The sequence below is a fragment of the Callorhinus ursinus genome, unplaced genomic scaffold (assembly GCF_003265705.2).
Source record: "Callorhinus ursinus isolate GAN/ISIS: 27379988/994484 unplaced genomic scaffold, GSC_fseal_2.0 scaffold34, whole genome shotgun sequence".
NCBI classification, from domain to species: domain Eukaryota; kingdom Metazoa; phylum Chordata; class Mammalia; order Carnivora; family Otariidae; genus Callorhinus; species Callorhinus ursinus.
The window spans coordinates 2,972,043-2,994,252 of record NW_027397096.1 but is presented as its reverse complement, the minus strand read 5'-3'; the positions used below and the strand labels follow the sequence as shown (position 1 = coordinate 2,994,252).

Sequence of the window (22,210 nt, the reverse complement as noted above, 5' to 3'; positions counted from 1 at the left end):
TCTCCTTTTTGATGGGGTCTTTGTCTGGTTTGGGGATCAAGGTAATGCTGGGGAGGTAAGCTTTCTGACAGACTTGTTCCTCCAAGAAAGTGAACAGCGGTGAGTCAGGAGCTGGAGGTGTGTGTCCAGAGCTCTGCTATAGGTCTGACCTCATCTTCCTTAAAGAACTATTTTGTGTATTTTAATCATGTATCTTGCATTAGTTATTTGGTTCTTTTTTTAAAAAAATTGTGGTAAAATGCACATAATATACAATTTACCATTTAAACTATGTTGAAGTGCACAATTGAGTGTCATTAAGTAAATTCACAATGTTGTTCAACCATCATCACTGTCTAGTTCTAGAAGTTTTTCATCATCCCAAACAGAAACTGCATTTGGTAAGCCTTTTAAAGCTCAAGATTTGTATCTTTCTTCAATACTAAGAGATTTTCTTGCATTATCTCTTCAAATATTTCCTTACTTCTACACTCTTGGTTCACTCCATTTAACATTTGTATAAGATGAATATTAAAAGTTCTGGATCTATCCTCCATTCTCTTATTTCCTTTGCCCTTTTTATCACTTTGGCCTGGTCTTCCAGCTTGCTGGTTAGTTGTTCAGTATTTTCTGATCTTCAAGGCAATGCAATTGATGGTTTTGTTGACAGTAATAATTCTTTTTCATTTCCAAGTGATTTCTCTCTTTCTTTTTTGGTTTCTTGAGTTTCTTTTTTAAAATAAACTTTTATTTTTAGAATACTTTCAGATTTACAAAAACATTATGAAAATAATAGAGTTCCTCTTTATCCCCCATCCAGTTATGCCTATTATTAATACCTTGTATTAGTGTGGTACATTTGTCACAATTAATGAGCTATATGGGCTAAAGTTCATATTTTATTCAGATTTCCTTTGTTTTGTTTTCTTAAGATTTTATTTATTTATTTATTTATTTAAGAAAGAGAACAAGAGAGCTCACAAGTGGAGGGAGGGGCAGAGGGTGGGGATAGGGAAAGGGAGAGAAAATCTCAAGCAGAGTCCACACTGAGAGTGGAGCCCAACATGGGACTCCATCTCATGACCCTGAAATCACAATCTCAGCTGAAACCAAGAGTCAGTCCCTTAACCAGCTGAGCCACCGAGGCACCCCAGGTTTCCTTAGTTTTTATCTAGTGTCCTCTTACTGTTCCAGGATACCATATTATATTTAATTGCCATGTCTGTTTAGAGTTTTCTTTTCTCTGACAGTTTCTAAGATTTCCTTGTTTTTGATGACCTTGACAATGCTAGGCAGTGTTATCAGGTATTTTTGTAGAATGTCCTTAATTGGGATCTGTCTGATCTTGAAATTATGATTAGATGGGGTTATGGATTTTGGGGAGGAAGACTACAGATGTTAAATGCTGTTCTTATCATATCCTATCTAGCATATTATATATGCTATCAACATGACTTTCCATTGTTTATGTTAATTAATCTTGATTATCTGGCTGAGATAGTTTTTGTCAGGTTTGTCTGAAAAGTTATTATTTTTCCCCTTTTCCATATTGTACTTTTGGGAAGAAGTCACTATGCACAGCCTATAATTAAGAGGAAGAGACTTAGGGCACCTGGGTGGCTCAGTCGGTTAAGCATCTGACTCTTGGTTTTGGCTCAAGTCATGATCTCAGGGTTGTGGGATGAAGCCCCGTGTTGGGCTCTGTGCTCAGCCAGGAATCTGCTCCAGATTCTCTCTCTCCCTCACCCCTCCTCCCCTTTCTCTCTCTCTTTTAAATAAATAAGGGGCACCTGGGTGGCTCAGTTGTTAAGCGTCTGCCTTCAGCTCAGGTCATGATCCCAGGGTCCTGGGATCAAGCCCCATGTGGGGCTCGCTGCTCAGTGGGGAGTCTGCTTCTTCCTCTACCACTCCCCCTGCTTGTGTTCCCTCTCTCTCTGTCAAATAAATAAATAAAAATCTTTTAAAAATATATAATAAAATAAAATAATAAATCTTAAAAAAAAAGTTATTATGCTCTACCTCCTGGAAGGCAGAGTATCTACCTAAATTATTTGGGATACTTCTGCCCAGGAGATTTGTCTGTTTTCCCCCATTTATTTGCTTATATCAGTACAGACTTATGGATATTTATTTTATACTTGGTTTAGAATCCAATACTATTTTATTACATTGCTCAAATTGTTCTACCTTTGGCTGTTAAGAGCTCTTTCAGTTGGCTGCTGTGTGCCTTTGCCATACCCCAATCATTGTAGTGTTTGTCTGTCTATCTGTCTATTTGTTTGTTTTTGAGCACTTCTTTACTTTCTGGCACTACAAGATACTCTAGGCTCATTTAGTATTTCCTTCTCCAGTCCTAGAATCAGTCATTTCTCCAACAATGTGTCCTGATTTTTAAAAATTGGAGAATGATACTAGAAATCAAGATCTGAGCGCTAGGTGTCCAAGCTCTTTTAATTGTATTTTTAAATAACATTCATAACATTCTTTTTATTTCTTCTGACTTCTCTGCTCTGAGGATATTAATTACAATTCTTTTGGAGACTCCTTGCATGGTATTTCCTTGGGTAATATTAGTTATTGTATTTGTTGGATTTAGTCATGGAGGTAGTTTTCTTTAAATATTTAGTGATTTTTTATGTGTACTTACATTTGCATTTGGGAATCCCTGTTTGCTTTTCTGTAGCTAGAGTTTCTGTTTTCTGTACATTGCTGCCAGTGATTATGAAGGAGGCATAAGGTGTACAGACAGTGAAGTCTGTCAGCAATTCATTTTCTCTTTGTGTGGAGACATTACCCTGCCTCTCTAGCCCAAACCCCCTTGACTCAGTGCGGGGGTGAACACCTCTGATGCCTAATGTTTAGCTCAAACGGGGATGAAGGTACACAAATGATCAATCAATGCCCTGCTACCCACATGTACATCCTTTAAACTTGGGGTGCCTCAAAGCTGCTCCCAAATTTCATAGTGATCTTCTGTATTTTTTTAGTCCTATAGTTTCTTCAATCATCTAATTCTACCTTCCTTGCATTTTTCAGAGACCTTCAAAATTTCTGACTACTGAAGACCCCTTTCATGATTGCCAGTTTTCTTATGTTTATGTTAACACCACACACGCACACACACACACACACATTTTTTTGTCATTTATAGAGATTTTGATAGGTAGGGAATATAAGTGCCTGTTCTCACTCCACTATTTTGGTCTAATATCTCAATACTGCATTTTTAAAATGAAAACTTGAAAGAGGCTGGAAATATGAGAGTGGAAAGAAATATATTTAAATATATATGTGTGGTAGAGTCTCTTCACTGCCTACTCAGCAGACATTTCCTCACCTTTTTGTCTGCCAACTGAGCCTCAATTTTGCAGCAGATAAAAATCACTTGATGTCAGGAACTTATTCTAAACCCTGGCATGAAGGAATAAATTATGATTAGTCAAAACTATTCATAATAATCCCTTTTTCCTTTACCAGTTATTGGTCTAGGGATACACATGCAACTTAATAAGGCCAATGAAATGTAAAGGAAAATTTTGGTTGGAGCGGGGAGTTTGGGACATTCTCTTCTTATATAATAAAGTAGAACCACAAGAAGAGAAAACCCGTTTGTTCTCAATTCTCTTTTCCTAGAAAGAAGTGATGCTGGGAGCTGCAATAGCTACCTTGTAATCCTCAGGTACAAGCACAAAAAATGAATAAAGAACAATAGAAACAGGCTAGGTACTTAATGAAAAACAGTGAGCTGCTGAATGACTTCTGATTAAGTCAACAATGTCCTTAGGGTGAAAGTCACTGTTATCTGATTTTCTGTTACATTCAGCTGTGTTTGAATACACCATGTAAATGGATATAAAAAACTTTTTTTCTAATAATATTCTAAAGTAACATAGATTAAAATCTACTTCTAATATTTCTTACATTTCCCTTTTTTTCCTCCTCAGAAATACACCTGGAAGAGCAGACAAAAACCTCAATTTGTTCAATAAAGGACTCTAACACTAGAGTCTCAAAGAATTTGGTGGTTAGAAAACCTGCAAAAGTGATTTTCAATTTAGATCCAACTGCACTGAATTCAAAGCTAGAACAGCCATGGAAGAAAAATTTTTTCGAAAGATTGGAAGCAAGAGCCCAGGCAATGCAGCAGAAAATAATAGATAAGGACAATCTGAAGAAAGAACTAGAAAAAAAGGCTAAAAAAAACCTCCCTAGGGATAATTTGGCCAAAGAGTGGTTTAATGCTGAAAACATGACACTGAACACTCGTGCATATTTGCTTGACAAACTTCTGCCTACCTTAGTTCCTGGAGTGGAAAAAATGTTAATGCAAGTGGAAAATAAGAATCTTTGGGCAGAAGTTGACAATACAACCAAGTTTAACCCAATTAATCATTTGGGGGAATACTTAATGAGAAACAATCCTTATTATATCAAAGACTCAGGAATGTCTGGTTATCAAAGGGTGATGAAGGATGTCACAGGAGCCCTGAAGATACATATTCCCAACACTACTGACAACAGGTACAATTTTTTATATTTTCAGTTGATGATGATCTAGATCCTTACATTGAAAGCAAGTAGAACAATAACAAGCATACAAACAGGACTTAAATAATTTTGTAATTATTCAGAAAGTATTGAGCTGCTAGTATGTGCTTCATTATTTAAAAGGCACTATGAAGATTAATGAAGCATATTAAACAAGGTCCTTGAATTCATGGATTTAGTTATCTCACTATGATCCAAAGTATATATTTATTTGCTTATTATCTGTCTCCCCGCACTGGAAAGTAAGCTATATAAGAGTAGAGACTTTTTGAAAATTTAACTTTTCAGATAGGCAATATATTCACTTGGTTCAAAAGTCAAAACGTATAAGGAGTTATACAATGAAAAGTTCCTCTCCCATTCTCATCCTCCATCTACCCAGTACTCCACCTCTGCCATAAACAATGACTGTTCTTCATTTTCAGTGAATTTTTCCAGTTTCTTTATACATACAGAAGCAAATGCAAATATAGATTCTAAATTTTCTTTTTATATAAGACCATCTGACTGAGTTACAAATATTTTCTTCTGTTTTTTACTTGCTATTTATATCTTGTCATGCAGAAGATATTTTATTTCTATGTGGTTGAATTTATTTACTTTCATTTTATGACTTCTGGATTTCAAGCCATTGTTATTTTCAGGGTAGTAAAAGAATCCTCCCATGTATTTTTTCTGGAATTTTTTTATTTTAATTCCCATTTTGAGTATTGATCCATTTGGACTTTATCCTAATGTAAGATGTAAAATACGAATCCAACTTTTTCCTTTTCAAAAATGGCTATATAGTGATCCCAATGACAATTGTCAAATAGTCTATTTTGCCCCACTGCTTGAAACTTTATTACTAAATTCCTATATATTTTGGAGTGTATTTCTGCATTTTTCTTTCCTATCCCATTGATTATCTCCCTGTTCATGCACCACACTGTGCTGCTTTAGTCACTGAGATTTTTTTTAATTATGTTATGTTAATCACCATACATTACATCATTAGTTTTTGATGTAGTGTTCCATGATTCATTGTTTGTGCATAACACCCAGTGCTCCACTCAGAACGTGCCCTCTTTAATACCCATCACCAGGCTAACCCATCCTCCCACCCCCCCACCTCTAGAACCCTCAGTTTGTTTCTCAGAGTCCATAGTCTCTGGTTCGTCTCCCCCTCCGATCTCCCCCCCTTCATCCACTTACTGATTTTTTGACTTTATGTTGGTGCAAAAGTGGTATGTGTTCAGTAGAAATCATACTTTGAATTTTGAATTTTGATCTTTTCCTGGGCTAGCAATATGCAGTATGATGCTCTCTTGTGATGCTGGGCAGTGGCAGTGAGCCACAGCTCCCAGTCAGCCACACAATCATGAAGGTAAATAACCCATACCCTTAAAACGATTCTGTACCCATACAACCATTCTGTTTTTCATTTTCAGTACAGTTTTCAGTCAATTACATGAGATAGTCTACACTTTATAAATAGGCGTTTGTTAGATGATTTTGCTCAACTGTAAACTAACTTAAGTGTTCTGAACACATTTAAAGTGGGCTTGACTAAACTATGATGTTGGGTAGGTTGGGTGTATTAAATTCTTTTTCTACTTAGGATATTTTCAATTTATGATGGGTTTATTGGGGCATACCCCTATCATAAGTTGAGGAAAATCTGTATTTCAATAATTCTGACTGTGCTGGTCCTCACTATTTACCCTTTTATTCTGGTGTTTTTGCTTCTTTTTTTTTTAAGATTTTATTTATTTACTTGAGAGAGATAGAGAGAGAGCATGCACACAGAGGGAGAGGGTGAAGCAGACTCCCCGCTGAGCAGGGAGTCCTACAGGGGGCTTGATTCCAGGACCCCAGGATCATGACCTGAGCTGAAGGCAGACGCTTAACCAACTGAGCCACCCAGGAGCCCCGTGTTTTTGCTTTTTAATATGAACTTTAGGATTGATCCATCTACTTGGAAAAAAAAAGGAGAGCAACAAAACAAACCTTATAGGAATTTTTATTGAAATCTGTTTAAATTTATTTATTAACTTAGGGAAAATCAACATTTTTAATGACAAGTGTTTCTGAGAACTTATGTCTTTCCATTTACTCCTTTTATTTTGTATCCATCATTGTTGTCATAAAGTTTTTTTCATTTAAGCTTGCATCTCTTGTTAGGTGTATTACTAGGTATTTTATTATTTTTTTATTGCCATTGTAAATGGGACTTTCTTCTTTCATTACATTTTCTATCTACATGTAGTTTGAATACATGAAAGCTATTAATTTCTGTAAATTTTTGTACTCTGCTACCTTACTAAGTTCCATCATTAATAGAAAAAGTTTATTTTTTATTTTTATTAAAAGATTTATTTATTTATTTGAGCGAGAAAGAGAGAGAGCATGCATATGAACGGGGAGGAGCAGAAGGAAGCAGATTCCTCACTGAGTGTGGTGCCCGACATGGGGCTTGATCCACGACCGTGAGATCATGACCTGAGCCAAAACCAAGAGTTGGATGCTTAACCAACTGAGCCACCCAGGTGCCCCTGTTTATAGAAAAATTTTAGGTGATTATTTGGATTTCCTAGCAAGGAAACCTTATTATCTGCAAATAATAGGAGTTTTCTTTCTTCATTTTCAATTTTTATGCTTGTAATATCTTCCTCTTACCTAGTTACATTGGCTGGCTATTACTTCCAATAGAATGTTAAATAATTGTGATGATATGGACATCCTTGTCTTGTTTATGACTTTAGTAGGGATGATTCTTGTATTATTGCCTCATCATGAGCAGTTTTTAAAAACTACATATTAATACCATTACTCTGCTTTATTTGGATCTGAAAAAGATATATTTTATTACAATAGAAAAAATGTGCTGGGTGCCTGGGTGGCTCAGTCAGTTAAGTGTCTGACTCTTGATTTTGGCTCAAGTCATGATCTCAAGGTCCTGAGATCAAGCCTGGCCTCGGGCTCCAGGCTGGGCATGGAGCCTGCTTAAGATTCTCTTTGTCCCTCCCCCAACTCTAAAAAAAAAAAAAAGAAAGAAAGAAAGAAAAAAAGAAAAGAAAAATGTGCCTATTTTCTATATTATAGAATGATCTTTTAAGTTTTATTTTATTTTATTATTTCATCGTGGTAAATGTACTCTTTAATCCTCTTCCTCTATTTCCCCCACCCCCACACCGACCTCCCCTCTGGTAACCATCAGTTTGTTCTCTATAGTTAAGAGTCTGTTTCTTGGTTTGTCTCTCTCTCTTTTTTTCCTTTGCTCATTTGTTTTGTTTCTTAAATTCTACATATGAGTGAAATCATATGGTATTTGTCTTCCTCTGACTTATTTTGCTTAGCATTATACTCTCTTGCTCTATCCATGTCATTGCAAATAGCAAGATTGCATTCCTTTTTATGGCTGAAGAATATTCCATTGTATATACACCACATATTCCTTTTTTTTTAAGATTTTATTTATTTATTTGACAGAGAGAGACACAGCAAGAGAGGAAACACAAGCAGGGGGAGCAGCAGAGGGAGAAGCAGGCTTTCCGCTAAGCAGGGAGCCCAATGTGGGGCTCAATCCCAGGACCCTGGGATCATGACCTGAGCCGAAGGCAGACGCTTAACCACTGAGCCACCCAGGCGCCCCTATACCACATATTCTTTATCCATTTATCTATCGATGGACACTTGGGCTGCTTCCATAGTTTGGCTATTGTAAATAATGCTGCTATAAACATTGGGGTACATGTATCCCTTTGAATTAGTGTTTTTGTATTCTTTGGGTAAATATCCAGTAGCGTGATTGCTGTTCTATTTTTAACTTTTTGAGGACCCTCCATACTGTTTTCCTCAGTGGCTGCTCCAGTTTACATTCGCACCAACAGTGCACAAGGGTTCCCCTTTCTCCACATTCTTGCCAACACCTTTTGTTTCTTGTATTGTTGATTTTAGCCATTCTGACAGGTGTGAAGTGATATCTCATTGTAGTTTTGATTTGCATTTCCCTGATGATGAGTGATGTTGAGCATCTTTTCATGTGTCTGTTGGCCATCTGGATGTCTTCTTTGGAGAAATGGCTGTTCATGTCTTCTGCCCATTTTGTAATTGAAATATTTGGGGTTTGGGTATTGAGTTGTATCACTTCTTTATGTAGTTTGGATACTAACCCTTTATTGGGTATGTCATTTGCAAATATCTTCTTCCATTCTGTAGGTTGCCTTTTAGATATGTTGATTATTTCCTTCGCTGTGCAGAAGCTTTTTATTTTGATGTAGTCCCAACAGTGTATTTTTTTTCTTTTGTTTTCCTTGCTTCAGGAGACATATCTAGAAAGAAGCTGCTACAGCAAACGTCAGAGAAGTTACTGCCTGTGCTCTCTTCTAAGATTTTTATGGTTTCAGGTCTCACATTTAGGTCTTTCATCCATTTTGAGTTTATTTTTGTGCATGGTGTAGGAACTTAGTTCAGTTTCATTCTTTTTCATGTTGCTGTCCAGGTTTCTCAACACCATTTGTTGAAGAGATAGTCCTTTTCGCATTGGATATTCTTTAACTCTTCTTTAAATGTTCGGTAGAATGCACCCTTGAAGCCATCTGGCCCTGGACTTTAGTGTTTTAGTTTTTTTTTATTATTGATTCAATTTCATTGCTGGTGATTGGTCTGTTCAAATTTTCTGTTTCTTCCTGCTTTGGTTTTGGTAGATTATGTTTCCAGGAGTTTATCCATTTCTTCTAAGTTGTCCAATTTGATAGGGAAATAGGTTTTCATAATATTCTGTTAGAATTGTTCATGTTTCTGTGGTGTTGGTTGTTATTTCTCCTCCTTCATTAATAATTTTGTTTGTTTGTGTCCTCTCTTTTTTTTTAAATGTGTCTTGCTAGAGGTTATTTAATTTTGTTGATCTTTTCAAAACACCAGCTCCTGGTTTCACTAATCTATTCTATTGTTTTTAGATTTTTTAATTAACTATTTTTTTCAAATAAAAGGACTCACATATTTATTACCAAACCAACCTACTGGTGCAGAAGCATAGTAAGAGAGAAAAATAATTTCCCTGATAAAACATGTCTATTGTCCAGGTAGCAGTGATGTTTATAGAGTGACAGGATACAAGCACAAGACCTTCATGCAGCATAAATATGTGTGCCATCTCATGTGCTATCCCTTATAGACCCAGCTTGATTCTTCTCTAATATCACCTCTTGGAGTTGTACCTGATTTTATTACCAGTTCATCTGAATCCACTGGGGAATGGGACAATTCTACCTTTGTTTCTTGACCTGGGATCACTTGATCCTGAAAGTCTTTTGAGAAAACATGGTGAGTAACCTTCAACTGCACACACCACAATGGCGGAGGAAAGGATAACTGTTCTATTGGGTTTAGTTTTTATATTATTTATTTCTGCTCTAATCTTTATTATTTCCTTCCTTTTGCTGGGTTTAGGTTTGATCTTCTTTTCCTAGATCCTTTATAGAGTGATTTTTAAAAAAGATTTTATTTATTATTTTGAGAGAGAGAGCATGAGTGGGGGGAGGAGCAAAGGGAGAGAGACAAGCAGACTCTGTGCTGAGCACGGAGTCCAACATGGGGCTGGATCTCACGATCCCGAGATCATGACCTGAGCTGAAATCAGTAGTCAGACACTTAACTACACTGAGCCGATTTTTAAAGCTCAAGAACAATTGTTAATTTTGTTAAATGTTTGTTCAACATCTGTGGAGATGATCACTTGGTTTTCACCCTAGACCTCTTGATAATGAATTTTATTAATAGATTTCCTAATTTTGAGATATTGGAATTCCTGAAATAACTCCCACTTGATTGCTATGTATTTGGTAACAATTAAATGTTTCCTAATAATAAGACAAATTAAATGTTTAATTCTTTCCTTTTAATTACAAATTTTCAGAATATTATATATTATATTTCTAAGTCTCTGTGTGTCTATGTATCTGTCTATCAATAGGCACCTCGAGGAGCAACAAATGAAAGATTTTTTGGGGGGGGCTCCTGGGTGACTCAGTTGGTTAAGTGTCTGCCTTCGGCTCAGGTCATGATCCCAGGGTCCTGGAAACGAGCCCTGCATCAGGCTGTCTACTTGGCAGGGAGCCTACTTCTCCCTCTCCCTCTGCCTGCCACTCTGCCTATCTGTGCTCTCTCTCTATCTCTCTGTCAAATAAATTAATAATATCTTTAAATAAATAAATATGTTTTTTAAAAAAGATTTTTCACCCTTTTGGGGGAATGGTTCCTTTTGAGTATCATTGTAGACACATTGATTTTAATATATATTCAATGTATTTTAATCCATTATAATTACTCTTTCTTTTTGATCCTCAACTTGACCCAACTTTGGCTCCTGTGTTCTTCCAACCTTACTCCTTTAAGTCTTTGAAAACTTTGTACATTTTTTGAAAAGGATTCTTAGTTCCTTTTAATGGAAATCACTCATCTGGGAGCTAGGAATGCTCATAAATATTGTATTATCATTGCTTCTAGGCTCTTTCAGGACTAGCATCTAATTTTTAAAAATAATGAGTAAATATTGATAATTTCAGATCAAATACAGTGTTTCAGGTTTTTTACCTAATTCCTTGATTCTATATTTGTATCTCCTTTTTTTTTCTTTTCTGAAAATCTTGGCTCCTAACATCATTGACAATTACTTGTCTTATCCTACAATTTACGTAAAATAGCTTCAAAATAATAATACCAACAATCCCAATAAAAGAGCTACTAGATTTATTTGCAGATTTTTTGTCCATAAAACATATCCTTCTAAGTATGTATATATGATAAATGAAACCATGCAACAACTGGGAGAAACCAGGGATTAAGTTCCTTTATTACCAGAGAAAAGCCTTTTTAACCATGACTCAAAATCATGAAAATATTGCTAAACTTGATTACATAAAAATTAAAGGTTTTTTTCCTGGAAAATTGAGTCACAGCTACTCAATTTTGCTGTTGTATTACAAAAGTAGTTATACACTATGTAATATGTAACACGTATACAATATGTAAATGAATAAGCATGGCTGTGTTCTAATAAAACTTTAGTTATGAATACTAAAATGTGAGCATCATAGATTTTCTACCATGCCACAAAATATTATTCTTATTTTGATTTTTAAAAACTATTTTATTTTATTTTTTAAGATTTTATTTATTTATTTGACAGAGAGAGACACAGCTAGAGAGGGAACACAAGCAGGGGGAGTGGCAGAGAGAGAGGCAGGCTGCCCACCAAGCGGGGAGCCCGATTCGGGGCTCAATCCCAGGACCCTGGGGTCATGACCTGAGCCGTGAAGACAGACGCTTAACGACTGAGCCACCCAGGCGCCCCTTTAAAAAGTATTTTAAAATGTAACGGCCAATCTTAGCTGTTGAGCTGTATAATACCAGGTAGCAGGCCAGTTTGGGCCCTAAGCCCTAGTCTAGATAACATCTTGGTCTCTTCCAGATCTTAAAACCAAAAACCAAAAACCAAAAACCAAAACAAAACAAAACAAAAATAAGATACTTTGAATGTCTGATGCTCTTCCTGAATCTTCATACTTTCCTTCTAATATCTTTTGGCATGAATACTTATACTAAAATTTATAAAAGAACCTAAAATTCTTTTTGATTTCTTTTTGTGTTCTTCTATAGGGTAAGCAACTAATCAGAAGTGTTAGAATAGCAATTCTTTTTTTTTTAAGATTTTATTTATTTTTTTGACAGAGAGAGACACAGCAAGAAAGGGAACACAAGCAAGGAGAGTGGGAGAGGGAGAAGCAGGCTTCCCGAGGACCAGGGAGCCCGATGCGGGGCTTGATCCCAGGACCCTGGGATCATGACCTGAACCGAAGGCAGACGCTTCACTGAGCCATGCAGGCACCCCTAGAGTAACAATTCTTTTGAAATTAGGTACATATATACTACTAGAATAAAGTAAGAGATATGTACAGAACTCTTCTTTTGTTTTATTTTATATGTGGACATGGAATTTTAATTTTCAGTTGAAACAGTCTTTCTCAGAGTGTGGTTGCCTATGAATGACATCAGGATTACCTGGATGCTTGGTTAAAAGTGCAGATTCCTAGCTTCTTCCTCAGATCTTCTGAATCAGAACCTTTAGGCATGAATTGAGAACAAGTTCTACAGGAGGTTATTATGCACCCTAAAAAAAGCTTCAAAACCAATTATGTAGAGAAACCAAATTAAAGGAGTTTTAGTACTAGTGAAAAGTTCCAACAGCAGCAGGGAGCAGTGTCATTAAATTTAATAAATAGCTTAAAGAACATTTCTGTTCACCATCTGTTCTTGCAGAGCAATATATTAGATTTGTATTTAGATCTACTGCCATAAAAATACTTAAAATTTGGGAATTGATGTCAAGGCTGTAAATCAATATATTGACATATACTTCCTACTATTAGGGATATGTAAATCTCAATCAGTACATAAAAGTAGGCATTTATCAATATCTGTAATAAGAATAGTAATGGGCACACTAGGACTCTGGTCTAGGTTTCATTGCCAGCAAATAACATGACACAAGAGGGTTAGTTTGTCTCACTTCTTGAATTGGGGGTTTGAATATTTAGAGTCATTTGAAGCTTGATAAGAGCCCTAGTTTCTTTCTTTCTTTTTCTTTTTTAGTTTTTTTTTTTTTAATTTGTTTAAGTAATCTCTATACCCCACGTGGGACTCCAACACACAACCCCGAAATCAAGAGTCACATGCTCTTGCGACTGAGCCAGCCAGGTGCCCCAGAGCCCTAGTTTCTATTGGAGCAATACTGTTGTAGGAATTTCATGCAAGAGTTAAAGTAATCAAGAATGCTTTGTCTAGTTTGTCAGGATTAGGGCTTTATCTCTTTCTGGCAAAAATTCAAGATTTTTAGATCAACATAAGACAGTGTCAAGCATCTGCAGAATATTCGGAAATCCTAGGGATGTTTACAACAGCACATTACCTACTGACTTAAAGCTTGGATACACAGCAATCTTAGCTAAAAGTCTTGCCTTTAAATTCTCTGAACTATATCATTTGTGTCATCTTAGAGACACAAATGTCATTAGAGAGTTTTGGAGAAGTCCACTTATATTAGGAATGAGAATTTTTCTTATTTATATTCAAGAAAAAAGATGAATACAGTTTTTGTTTGGTTTGTCAAGACTTTATCATCTCATGATGATATTAAAGTATCCATTTGCCTCAACCTGGTCCAAAAAATTTTCATCTGACTACTTCCCTGGATAAAAAGGGATTCGTTTCTGTGTGGGGTCTAAGAACAATAGATAGAGAAGATATTCCTTACTGATTTGGGACAATTTTTATAGTGGTAGCCTCTTGTCTGAAAAATAAAATATCACTGTTGTTTGTAAGTTTTACATATGTATTATACTTTTATTGCTTTTCGTCAGAGTTTCTGAATGACAGATTAAGAATTGAAGTGGACTTTAATTCTTACATGTAATTTTGCAAAACTAGTAAGATTATGTTTGTGTCATTTTGATTTTCTTCATATTTTCTTTTCTTTTAACATCTTTTTTCAGTAACTTTTCTCTCTGACTCCTGATTCCTTCCATGCTTGGGAATGCATATTTTATAAGTCACAACTGTTTTATTGTGAATTGATAATGAAAAGTATTTATTGGGGCACCTGGGTGGCTCAGTTGGTTAAGCAACTGCCTTTGGCTCAGGTCATGATCCCAGGGTCCTGGGATCCAGCCCCACATCGGGCTCCCTGCTCAGTGGGCAGTCTGCTTATCCCTCTCCCCCACCCCCATGCTCATGCTCTCTGTCACTCTCTCTCTCAAATAAATAAATAAAATCTTTAAAAAAAAGAAAAGTACTTGTTCTTTTTTTAACTTTTATTTTTAAGATTTTGTTTTTAAGTAATCTCTACACCCAACATGGGGCTTGAACTTAAAACCCTGAGATCAAGAGTCTTGCTCTATGAACTAAGACAGTCAGGTGCCCCTGAAAAGTATTCGCTCTTAAAATAGGATTACAGGGGCAACTGGGTGGCTCAGTTGGTTGAGTGTCCACCTTCAGCTCAGGTCATGATCCCAGGGTCCTGGCATCGAGCCTCAAGTTGGGCTCTCTGCTCAGCGGGGAAACTGTTTTTCCCTCTTTTCCCCACTTATGCTCTCTGTCACTATCTCTCTCTCTCTCTCTCAAATAAATAAATAAAATCTTTAAAAAAAATAGAATAGGATTACAAACTTTCAATAGCCTGATTATGGTGATGGTTATACATATTTACACGTGTTTAAATTTATACAACTATGTCCCAAAAAGGTCAATTTTACTATGTGATATTTAAAAAAATAAAAGATTCAAACAGTAAAAAAATTACACAGATGTAATTTAAAAACTAAATTAAAAATTTTTGAAAATGACAAATATTATTATTATTATTAATGTTAGAACTTCACACTATTCCAGAGAAGCGGGGCCTATTATACTATAAATTTTCTCACTTTTCTCCACCAGTCCTGATACACAGTCCTGATCCTAGATGAGAGTTCAAATGAACTAGGAAGTAGATCTGAGACTAAAGGCAAAAACTTGGATCTTTTCCTATGTGGAAGTTCTAGTGATGCATACCAGGTTCTGGCTTGCTAATGATCTCCGATCCCTACATCTGTTGCTTTATTTCATAATTACTATGGAGTCTGTGCTGCACATTGAAATATCTTTTTGGCATTTTTCCTGTGACAACTCCTTATTACCCTTATGGACTAATAATGGAAAATTTAACCCACAAAGAGAAAAAATCATGACAAAATTTTGCATAGAATTACTTTCTCCACCACAGCTATATAAAGGAGAAAAATAAGTCAGTATAAATGCTCAAGCATTAAGGATACACAAGCCAAGTAAAAACTAAAAGGGAAAGAGACACAGGCCTTTATTTTACTTAATAATTAATTTTTTTACTTGATAATTCCCTACAAGTTAACTCACGTACAGTGTTCAAAGAACTTATGCAAACTATGTGACAACATCCATTGTGTTTCTATTAGAATGTGTTATCTACAAAGGGTTTGTCAATTTACTTCAAAGTGCTTACTTTTTGTGTTTCTAGAAACAAACCCCATCCCCCTTCTCACTTGCAACTTCCAACAATTTTGGTCAAATTGTACATGTAAGTTGGGCATATTGTAAAACCTTCATTGTATAGTGCACTCTTTATAAAGTATCATCTTTATAATTATTTTCCAGAATTTAATCTCATCTGATAAGAACATTGTAACCCCTACTTTCTTTTATATGTATTTTCATAGAATATTTTTGTTCATCATTTTATTTTCAAATTTTCTGAGTAATTTTAACTTAGTGCTTTCTCTATGTACAGAATATACAATGTAGAATGCTCTTTGTTTTATAATTCAATCAGAATCCTTTTTTTAATAGGTAGATTTTAGCATATTTACATCTATGGATATAATAGGTGAGTTTTAGTTCTATCATTTTTTTATGACTTTTTTTTTAAAGATTATTTATTTATTTATTTGACAGAGAGAGACACAGCGAGAGAGGGAACACAAGCAGGGGGAATAGGAGAGGGAGAAGCAGGCTTCCTGCCAAGCAGGGAGCTCAATGCGGGGCTCGATCCCAGGACCCTGGGATCATGACCTGAGCCGAAGGCAGACGCTTAATGACTGAGCCACCCAGGTGCCCCTTATGACTTCTTTCTTATTTTTAGCCTTTTAAATATAATTTTTCACTATAAACAAACAAACAAATGCCCAAATGCCTAACTTATGCTTACAATACACCAGCTACCAGGATTTGGCAAGAGTAAGGGAATGTTTCATCCTTGATATGGATCCTCTTCAGTTGCCAGGAGACAGTGACTTCCTAGTCAGATGTCTTTCTGCTCATACTCCACACCAGCTGTCACCTCTTTAGTGAGCCAAACCTTAGTGCTTAAGAAATCCCATAGGTGCTTCTTCCGCAGGAGATATTATTAATATCAACCATTTTGTCAATTTGTATTGAATATCATAGTTTACCAATCCAGTAAAACAGGTTATGCCAAAAGTGAGTAGCTAGATAAGGAGAATGCTTTTTTTTTTATAGGGTTTGAATGACTATTCTACCCAATGGTGTGTGGTAGGACTTCATCAAACAGGTTCTACTTTTATTCAACCCGAAGCATAATAATAATGTATATACATGGGCTAGTTTCATATCCATCTCTAAACCACACATATGTGTATGCGTATATGTGTATATCCCATTATGAAGTACTTAAAATTGAAGTACTTGTGGACTGAGAAATCATGGTCTCCTTGGATGTTATCCTAATATCCTACAAACACACACACCCTGCAACTTGATGTTGAATGAGTCTGTGGTCCTGCTTCAGTGGCATAGGACATTCCTAATGTTAAAAAGATTGAGGTGAATCTGAAACAAATAATGCAATATATGTTAAGAAAAAAAAGAAGAAGATAGCAGGAGGGGAAGAATGAAGGGGGGGAAATCGGAGGGGGAGACCAATCATGAGAGACGAGGGACTCTGAAAAACAAACTGAGGGTTCTAGAGGGGAGAGGGGTGGGGGGATGGGTTAGCCTGGTGGTGAGTATTAAAGAGGGCACGTTCTGCGTGGAGCACTGGGTGTTATGCACAAACAATGAATCATGGAACACTACATCCAAAACTAATGATGTAATGTATGGTGATTAACATAACAATAAAAATTAAAAAAAAAAGACTGAGGTGAAGTTCCTGAGTCAAGTTCACTGCAGCTGGGGCAGGATATCTGGTATAATGTCTGACAAAGTGTGGTAGTCCTAGAGTAAGACTGTCCAAGATGTCCAGAAATTCCTGGGATTTGCCAGATAAAACTATTGATTCATTTTAAACTATCCAGTAACTGTTATCCTCAGAAGAAAATAGGATTTTTCCTGTTTATAGAAGAGAAGAGACTGAAGACCTTATGGGCTACTGCATTGATTTGTATATCCTCTCCCCGACCTCAGTCCTATACCATCAAAACAGATGCTTTCCAGGACTCCAGTGGGAAATATCCAGTGGGAAATGCCTTCTGCCTTGCTCATACTCTTCCGGGAACGTGGTTCATTTGGAACTCAACTACAACATTTGGAAATAGAAATCTTCACCGTCAAGGCCACCTTCAAAATTTGCAGGCACTAGATCTGATGTACCCAGCATGTAGTGGTATTGAACTCAGACCATCAAGCCCTGACTTCGCTCAACTGGGCTAGATAGGCTGCATTCTTTATGAACATCAACTTTATTATTTCTTACATATCAGCTAATCAAAACCACTAGCCAGATGCCCTCTCCTTTAATCCAGAGTGCCAGCTTTCTATGTCTAGAACATCAATCCCCTCCTTTTTCTCACTGGACAATTTTTCCTGTGCTTCAAGAATTGGCGCAAGTATCTGGGCGCCTGGGTGGTGCAGTCTGTTGAAGGTCAGACTCTTGGTTTTGACTCAGGTCCAGATCAGGATTGTGAGATCAGGCTCAGCACTCAGCACAGAATCTGCTTAGGATGCTCTGTGCCCCACCCCCACCCCTGCACTTGCTCTTGCCCCCTCTCTCTCTCTCAGCCCTAGTATTACTTCCTCTGGGATACCTTCTGTCACATCTGCTTTGGGTTAGGTACTCTTTCTTTATATTCCTGGAGTACCTGTAGGCTCATGTCAGCCTTTAGCACATTATAATGTAATTGTTGATTTACCTCCCCATAATCTCTTTGAAGACAAGGACTATTTTTCTATCATATCTATGTTTTAGATAATTAATTAATAACTTAGATTTATTGAGGAGTCTTCACTCAGTTAATCAGTATTTGTTGCATAACTACCAAGTGTTCAATGTTGAGCCATACCTTATAGGGAAAAAATACAAAATTTGGTTCTTGTCATGAGGAACTTACACACTTGAGTTGAAGAAATATAACTAAAACATAGCTAAATTTATCACAGTAGGTGTCCATATACATTTTCCCCGCTACCAACACATTTCTCAATCTGTTCTATCTGGCCCTCATTCCAGGCTCTCTTCAATAAATGTCACTTACTGAGATCACAATGTTCTCCATGTTTCTAGGCCCAATGGAAGTTTGCAATCCTCATCTTACCTAGCCTCTTACCAGTATTCAGTGATGTTGACCATTTCCTCCTTGAGATACTCTTTCCTTTCCCTTCCATGTTATTATTCTTTACTTGTTTTCCTTCTACCTCTTTTTAGTCCTTCTCAGCATCCTGTGGTGGCTCATTCTCTGCCATCTGATCTTCAAATAGTAAGATTCCTTAAGTCATGGTTCTCCAGTCACTCCAAAATCATCCTTGAGTGCTGTCATTCTAACACATGACTTCAGTTACCGTCTATACCTTCATGCTCTTAGATTTACATCTCTAGTCCAAATGCCTTTTTTGAGCTTCATACCAGTATGTGTAACTATTTACTCAGTATCTGTACATTGGATATTTCACAAGCACTTCAGTTTCAAGTCATTGTCTTTCTTGGTTTTGCATCAAGATTTTCAAGCCCAAACCCAAGGGATGAATCTTGACACCTTCTGCTTCCTCACTATGCACTTTTCATCAGTCCTGTTGATTTTACCTCCTCTCAAATTTGCTCATTTCTGACCTTCTCTGCTGTTGTCTCCCTAGTCTAAGCTACTCTCAGGTCTCACCTGCACTATTGCAACAGTCTCCTAATTAGTATGTTTCCATTAACTCTTGACTTCTCACAGTCTATTCATTACTTGTAACTGAAGTGATTTTTTTAAAAAGGTTAATCTTCTGCCCATTTCTTAACTGGATTTTTTATTTTTTTGGGTGTTGAGTTTGATAAGTTCTTTATAGATTTTGGATACTCGCCCTTTATCCAATATATCATTTGCAAATATCTTCTCCCATTCTGTAGGTTGCCTTTTAGTTTTGTTGATTGTTCCCTTTGCTGTGCAGAAGATTTTTATCTTGATGAAGTCCCAATAGTTCATTTTTGCTTTTGTTTTTCTTGCCCCCGGAGATATGTCTAGTAAGAAGTTGCTGCAGCCAAGGTCACAGAGGTTGCTGCCTGTGTTCTCCTCAAGGATTTTTTTTTTAATTTTTTTTTATTTTTTTTATTGTTATTGTTATGTTAATTCTCCTCAAGGATTTTGATGGATTCCTTTCTCACATTTAGGTCTTTCATCCATTTTGAATTTATTTTTTTTTTTTTGTTTGGTGTAAGGAAGTGGTCCAGTTTCATTCTTCTGCATGTCCAATTTTCCCAACACCATTTGTTGAAGACACTTTTTTCCATTGTATATTCTTTCCTGCTTTGTCAAAGATTAGTTGACCATAGAGTTGAAGGTCCATTTCTGGGTTCTTTACTCTGTTCCACTGATCTATGTGTCTGTTTTTGTGCCAGTACCATACTGTCTTGATGATTAAAGCTTTGTAATAGAACTTGAAGTCCAGAATTGTGATGCCTCCAGCTTGGTTTTCTTTTCCAACATTCCTTTGGTTATTCAGGGTCTTTTCTGGTTCCATACAAATTTTAGGATTGTGTGTTCCAGCTCTGTGAAAAATGCTGGTGTTATTTTGATAGGGATTGCATTGAATGTGTATATTGCTTTGGCTAGTATAGACATTTTAACAATATTTGTTCTTCCAGTCCATGAGCATGGAATGTTTTTCCATTTCTTTGTGTCTTCTTCAATTTGTTTAATAGGTGTTCTATAGTTTTCAGAGTAGAGGTCTTTTTACCTCTTTGGCTAGGTTTATTCCCGTATCTTATGGTTTGGGTGCACTTGTAAATGGGATCAGTTCCTTGATTTCTCTTTCTGCTGCTTCATTATTGGTGTACAGAAATGCAACAGACTTCTGTGCATTGATTTTATATCCTGTGACTTTGCTGAATTCCTCTATCAGTTCTAGCAATTTTTTGGTGGGTTTTTCGGTTTTCTACATGGAGTATTAAAAAAAAAAGCTAATCTTACTGTGTTTTTCCCAAATGTGGAACCTTTCAATGGTCTCCATTTAGTCTTAGGATAAAGACTAAAATCCCTAACTAGGCCTATAAGACTTTCCTTGTATGACCTACCTGGTCCCTAACTTACTTGGCTGCTGCCTCTTTTCTTCTCACATTCTATACTCTGAGCACATAGGATTATTTTCAGTTCTTCAAACATATTATGCTTCTTTCCATATCAGGGTCTTGTATGTCATTCCCTCTGTATCATTCTTCTCCTTCCTCTTCATTTTATACTACCAATCCTTTCCAGTTTAGCTCACATACCACATCACTGTGAAATTGTTCTCTTATATGCTCTCTCATTGCATCCTATATTTCTCCTTTACTGTATTGATCACAGTTGTAATGGTTGTTTCCCCTGCTATAATGTAAGCAGGAACAGTTGGTCATATTCATCTTCACTTCTCTGGTATCTAATGTTGCATTGTGTAAGTAATGCTCACTAAGTATTTGTTACATGAATTAACTAACTTATTCTAATCCTCTTTTGCTTTCATGATGAAAGTTTTCGTGTGTGTGTGTGATTTGCTTTTTTGTTTTTGTCTTTAGATACATATGATTATTATAATATGTGTCTTAATTTGGAGTGATTTTGAAATCTCTGGAATTAATTATCAGTATTTAATGGGGAAGCTATGATAAATGTTTTTCATCATTTTATAAAATTCAAAATAGGTCTAATCTATTCAAATATCATTGATTAACCAGTAACTTACATTTTTCTTGTTATTACATCTTTCATCAGGAACCTCATTTCATAATAAAATATATGTTGAATATACAAAATATTAGAATTCAGTAAGTATAATAATTAAGTAGACACATGTCATATATGCATTTTTATAGGAATAGTCATGACAGAAATAATATGGACATCCTCCTGGAATGGCAAGAAGTCCAGTTTAGCTTTTTGAAACTAAGATCACCAGAACTTAAAAACAAACAAAAACTGAATTTATTAACTTGCCAGGCAAGGCAATATACAGCCGTGAAGAATTCACTGACTAGTTTGCGGAGGGGGAAAATTCAGGAGTTTTAAAAAGTGTTAGGAAGGGAGATTTATAATGTTTATACTTATAAAAACTGAAAACTGTCACACTGTATAGGACAGAATGAGTCCATATGTTTGTACATGATTGATTAAAACAAGTCCCATTGTTCAACAGACCAAAAAGAGTCTTCAATTAGGTCCAGTTAATGGTATACTGGAGTCACTCAAAGTTTATGGTCAGTTCTCACATAAGCTGGTAAAACTGATTTTGATGAAATACAACATTCAATTTAAATATAATAAAGGCAAATGCTGCTATAAGAGGAAGATGTTCCTTGTACTGCTTGAATGAATGAATAGAATTTGGATTGTCATAACTAGGATAGGGAATATTTTTACTTCTATTTTTGGGGGGGAGAAGGGGTAGAGGAAGAGGAAGAGAGAATCTTAAGCAGGCTCCATGCCTGGGCTCCATGGAGCCCAACATGGGGCTTGATCTCACGACCCTGAGATCATGACCTAAGCCAAAATCAAGAGTTGGACGCTTAACCAACTGAGCCACCCAAGTGCTCCTACTTCTATTTTGTAACCAGTTAGATTTATACTGTGTTTTTCTTTAAAACATCTCAAAAATACTTATTAAGATGGGGAAAGTTTTCTTATTTAGCTTTTGCTACATAACAAAATGCCTCAAAACTTGGTGG

The 22,210-nt window shown here is 36.2% G+C and overlaps 1 protein-coding gene across 4 annotated transcripts in view; it reads left to right on the top strand.

The window, feature by feature from the left end:
• EFCAB5 (EF-hand calcium binding domain 5) overlaps nucleotides 1-22,210 on the top strand; it is a 162,862-nt gene that overhangs the window by 33,340 nt on the left and 107,312 nt on the right. For all 4 annotated transcript variants that reach the window (XM_073879335.1, XM_073879334.1, XM_073879336.1 and 1 more), the window contains one exon: nucleotides 3,924-4,500. In XM_073879335.1, the coding sequence (XP_073735436.1) occupies nucleotides 3,924-4,500 (577 nt within the window). The remainder of the gene's footprint in view (nucleotides 1-3,923; nucleotides 4,501-22,210) is intronic.